At 34.4% G+C, this 4,319-nt stretch overlaps 1 protein-coding gene across 1 annotated transcript in view; it reads right to left on the bottom strand.

Annotated features, from left to right (window-relative positions):
- Positions 1 to 775: 775 nt before the first annotated feature.
- The window catches only part of LOC106476908, a gene marked incomplete at both ends in the record, with an annotated part of 11,076 nt that continues 7,532 nt past the window's right edge, over positions 776 to 4,319 (bottom strand). Inside the window, 2 exons of the mRNA XM_013937524.1 lie at positions 776 to 926; positions 3,606 to 3,684. Coding sequence (XP_013792978.1) covers positions 776 to 926; positions 3,606 to 3,684 — 230 coding nt within the window. The remainder of the gene's footprint in view (positions 927 to 3,605; positions 3,685 to 4,319) is intronic.

Below are 4,319 nucleotides of genomic sequence, written 5' to 3'. Positions count from 1 at the left end.
CTATCCCAATCATTTACTCCATGACGCAGATATTTCCTATCCCAACATTTACTCCATGACGCAGATATTTCCTATCCCAACCATTTACTCCATGACGCAGATATTTCCTATCCCAATCATTTACTCCATGACGCAGATATTTCCTATCCCAATCATTTACTCCATGACGCAGATATTTCCTATCCCAATCATTTACTCCATGACGCAGATATTTCTTTCCAAAATATTTACTCAATGATACAGATATTTCCTAAACATATACTTCATGATACAGATATTTCCTAAACATATACTTCATGATACAGATATTTCCTAAACATATACTCCATGATACAGATATTTCCTAAACATATACTTCATGATGCAGATATTTTTCTAACTTTAATTCGACGATGGAGATATTTCCCAAACATTCACTCCGTGACGCAGATATTTCCTGAGCATTCACTCCATGATGCAGATATTTCCTGAGCATTCACTCCATGATGCAGATATTTCCTAAACATGTACTCGATCATACAGATATTTCCTAAAAATTCACTCCGTGATACAATTATTTCCTAAACATTTACTCCATGATGCAGATATTTCAACACATTCATTCCGTGAAACAGTTATTTCCTAAACATTCACTCCGTGATTCAGATATTTCCTAAACATTCACTCCGTGATGCAGATATTTTCCACACATTCACTCCGTGATACAATTATTTCCTAAACATTTACTGGCATAATATTCGTATGAACAAAATGATTCATTATCAGCACAACTTACTTGGGGACAACTCCGTTTACACAGTATAATATCACACTGCAGGTGAACTTTCTGTGTGTTTGGAAACTTGAAGGTAGAAAATAACACAGCATCTGCCGCCTGGGCTGTTTTGTTGAAGCGAAATTTGGAGAGGAAGTTGGTCTTAGAGCACCTGAAAGAAATGTCCATGATTTGTTGAAGTGAAACTTCGGAAGTTAGTGTCAGAGCACCTGTAATAAACATGTATGATTTGTCGAAGTTGAACTTGGAGAGGAAGTTGGTATCAGAGCACCTGTAAGAAACATGTATGATTTGTTGAAATCGAACTTAGAGAAGAAGATGGTATCACAGCAGCTGGAAGAAATGTCTATGATTTGTTCAAGTTAAACTTGGAGTGGAAGTTGGTATCACAGCAGCTGGAAGAAATGTCCATGCTTTGTTCACGTTGGGAGTTTGTTAAATGTAGAACAATTCTTTATGTAATAATGTAAATACAACCTGTCTGTATACGTATATAGGATGAGTTCACTCAGATTCCCAGAAAGAAAGGGAAGATGGGCTTAATTAAGATTCCCAGAGAGAGAAAGGGAAGATGAGCTCCCTGAAGATTCATAAAAAAGAAAAGGAAAATGGGCTTACTGAAGATCTCTAGAGAGAGTAAGGGGAAATTAGCTTACTGAAGGTTCCCATAAAGAAAGGGAAAATGGGCTTACTCAAGATTCTAAAAAAAGGGAAAATAGGCTAACTCCCGATTCCCAGAAAGAAAGTGAAGATGGGCTTACTCACGATTCCCAGAAAGAAAGGGAAGAACACAATGAAGAAGGATTGGAATGGACTACCAAAGGTCTAGGACAAAAGCGCTAATACAGAGGTAGCCTGAAAATACCTTTGTTGAGATCATTGTTGTAAACAAGAGAAGGCAGCCATTTTTAAAGTTGACGCAACCAGAACACCCGTTGTTACTCATTTGATAAAAACATGCTTTATTTGTTACAAAGAATAAGAACTAAGACTTCAGTCAGAATTTTGAATTAATCAAACTGCAGACCAGGGAACCTGGAAACTTTCGCTGTTCGCAATAAAAAATAAAATAAAAGCGATCCTGATAATACGAGTAAGGCAGGTGTCGCACATCAACATAACGCACATTTCGTTACCAGCTCTCGAAAAATATGTAAATTTGCTATATAGATTTTTTTTTCAAACTAGTTTTTGCATATTAAGATTTAAAGGAGGCAGCTTTCTTTGTCTGGTTTTAGTTAAACACAAAGCTACTCAAAGGGCTATCTGTGCTCTACCAACTGCAAGTATCAAATCTTTTTGGCATGAAAATCCTCCAGAGTCAGACTTATCAGTGAATCACAGTGAGAACAAGGCACGTCGATTCGTCAGCTCTCGATGACTTGCCCATATTTTTTGAGTGAAATGCGAAAATTTTTCCCATTCCTGACACATATTTCCATCGAACTTCTTGTTTATATTCTACTGGCTAAGACTACATTGTAATACCACATATTTTCTATTTAGAACGAGTGTAAGCCTAACTGAGGGGTACGAGAAAATGAGTGTAGGCCTGACTGAGGGCTACAAGAATATTGTAACGAATTTGTTATTATATATTTATTTTGATATCAACGTTTGTTTAGATGAAGTTTATATTTAAAAACATGCATAGCTTGTAGTGTTAGATATGAATTGCGAAACTCCCGCCTATTTTCCAAAGTTGTAGAAGATTCTCGAGAGAAGGAATCAACAATATATCTATATACCTAAACGTTTAAATATAGCTCGGTATTGTTATGTAATCTGAATTTTCTAGAAAACCTTTCCACGCCTATAAATACAACCATTAGTTGTATGGAGTGTCTATTAGTAGTTCGCTATAATCAGTGTGCAATAAACTTCGAAAGTTATAATTGTGATTTTTATAACGCTTATCAATCGGAAAACTTAAGATATTTGACCATGAATATTTATAAATCTCGAATATTACAAATCATTTAACTCATCTGACATTAGTATTTTTACGAAAACATTACCCAACTGTTGTGTGTATATTAAAACGTATTTGTGTTAAAAACGAAAACGGTGTGTATCAATCTTGTTGGCAAATATCGTAAATTGACTAATCTATCGGCATATATTTAAATGCCCCCCCCCCCCCCAGTTGCACTTTGGTATGTCTGCGGACTTACAACGCTAGAAACAGGGTTTCGATACCCGTGATGGGCAGAGTACAGATAGCCCATTGTGTAGCTTTGTGCTTAATTACTAACAAACAAACAATATCTTTAAATACTAAATCCAAAGTACAATTTAACTACTAAAGTTAAATTATCTAACTCCGCTTCGGACAATTCGAAATTTCAATATGTAACAATATGTACGTATTTAGAATGATTGTAGGCCTGACTGAGGGCTACAATAATATGTACATATTTAGAATGATTGTAGGCCTGACTGAGGTGTTCAATAATATGTACGTATTTAGAATGATTGTAGGCCTGACTGAGGGCTACAATAATATGTACATATTTAGAATGATTGTAGGCCTGACTGAAGTCTTGAATGATTGTAGGCCTGACTGAGGTGTTCAAGAATATGTACGTATTTAGAATGATTGTAGGCCTGACTGAGGGCTACAATAATATGTACATATTTGTAATGATTGTAGGCCTGACTTAAGTCTTCAAGAATACGTCAACAAATAGTTTAGGTTCACGGTTATGCGCTTTCAATACTCACAACATAAAAATCACGATATTGCATTCATTAGGGGATAAGTTACTTATATCAACAACAGTCAGTACGGGTAACAAAAGTCAACAATTATCGATCTAAAGTCACTTACCCTTCAGAATCAATCAGTTTCACTTCGGTTGTGTTGGAACCAAAACCGTAACAATCTTTCACTGTAATATCGTAAAAATCTGAAACAAAATAGATAAAAAAATATTTCGCTGTGACGCTTCAAGTATCTGTAACAATAAAACTAAGCGACAGTTGTTATAATTACTGTCAGCAGAAAACCAACTTCAATTATCTTTTTTAACAAATAAAGCTAGCTAATCTTGAAATACCTGCATATTTTTGTACCTTAATAATAACTACTAAAGGATTATTTATTAGCGATGTGTAGAAAGAAAGGAAACTAACTGAAACACAATTCCAGAATAGATGAAGTTTAAAAATACTTCAGTTTCAATAAAATTAGAATACATCAGAATTAACAAAACGCAGCAAAATAAAAATGAAAACACAAACAACAGCAACATGAAGATATTTAATAAGTAGCAATGTAAAGTAGAAAACAACAACAACAACAGCAACATGAAGATATTTAATAATAAGTAACAATGTAAAGTAGAAAACAACAACAACAACAACAGCAACATGAAGATATTTAATAATAAGTAGCAATGTAAAGTAGAAAACAACAACAACAACAGCAACATGAAGATATTTAATAATAAGTAGCAATGTAAAGTAGAAAACAACAACAACAACAGCAACATGAAGATATTTAATAATAAGTAGCAATGTAAAGTAGAAAACAACAACAACA

This window comes from Limulus polyphemus, unplaced genomic scaffold (assembly GCF_000517525.1).
Source record: "Limulus polyphemus unplaced genomic scaffold, Limulus_polyphemus-2.1.2 Scaffold12041, whole genome shotgun sequence".
Lineage (NCBI taxonomy): Eukaryota > Metazoa > Arthropoda > Merostomata > Xiphosura > Limulidae > Limulus > Limulus polyphemus.
The sequence above is the reverse complement of the archived record's forward strand: the minus strand, read 5'-3'. Positions and strand labels throughout refer to the sequence as shown.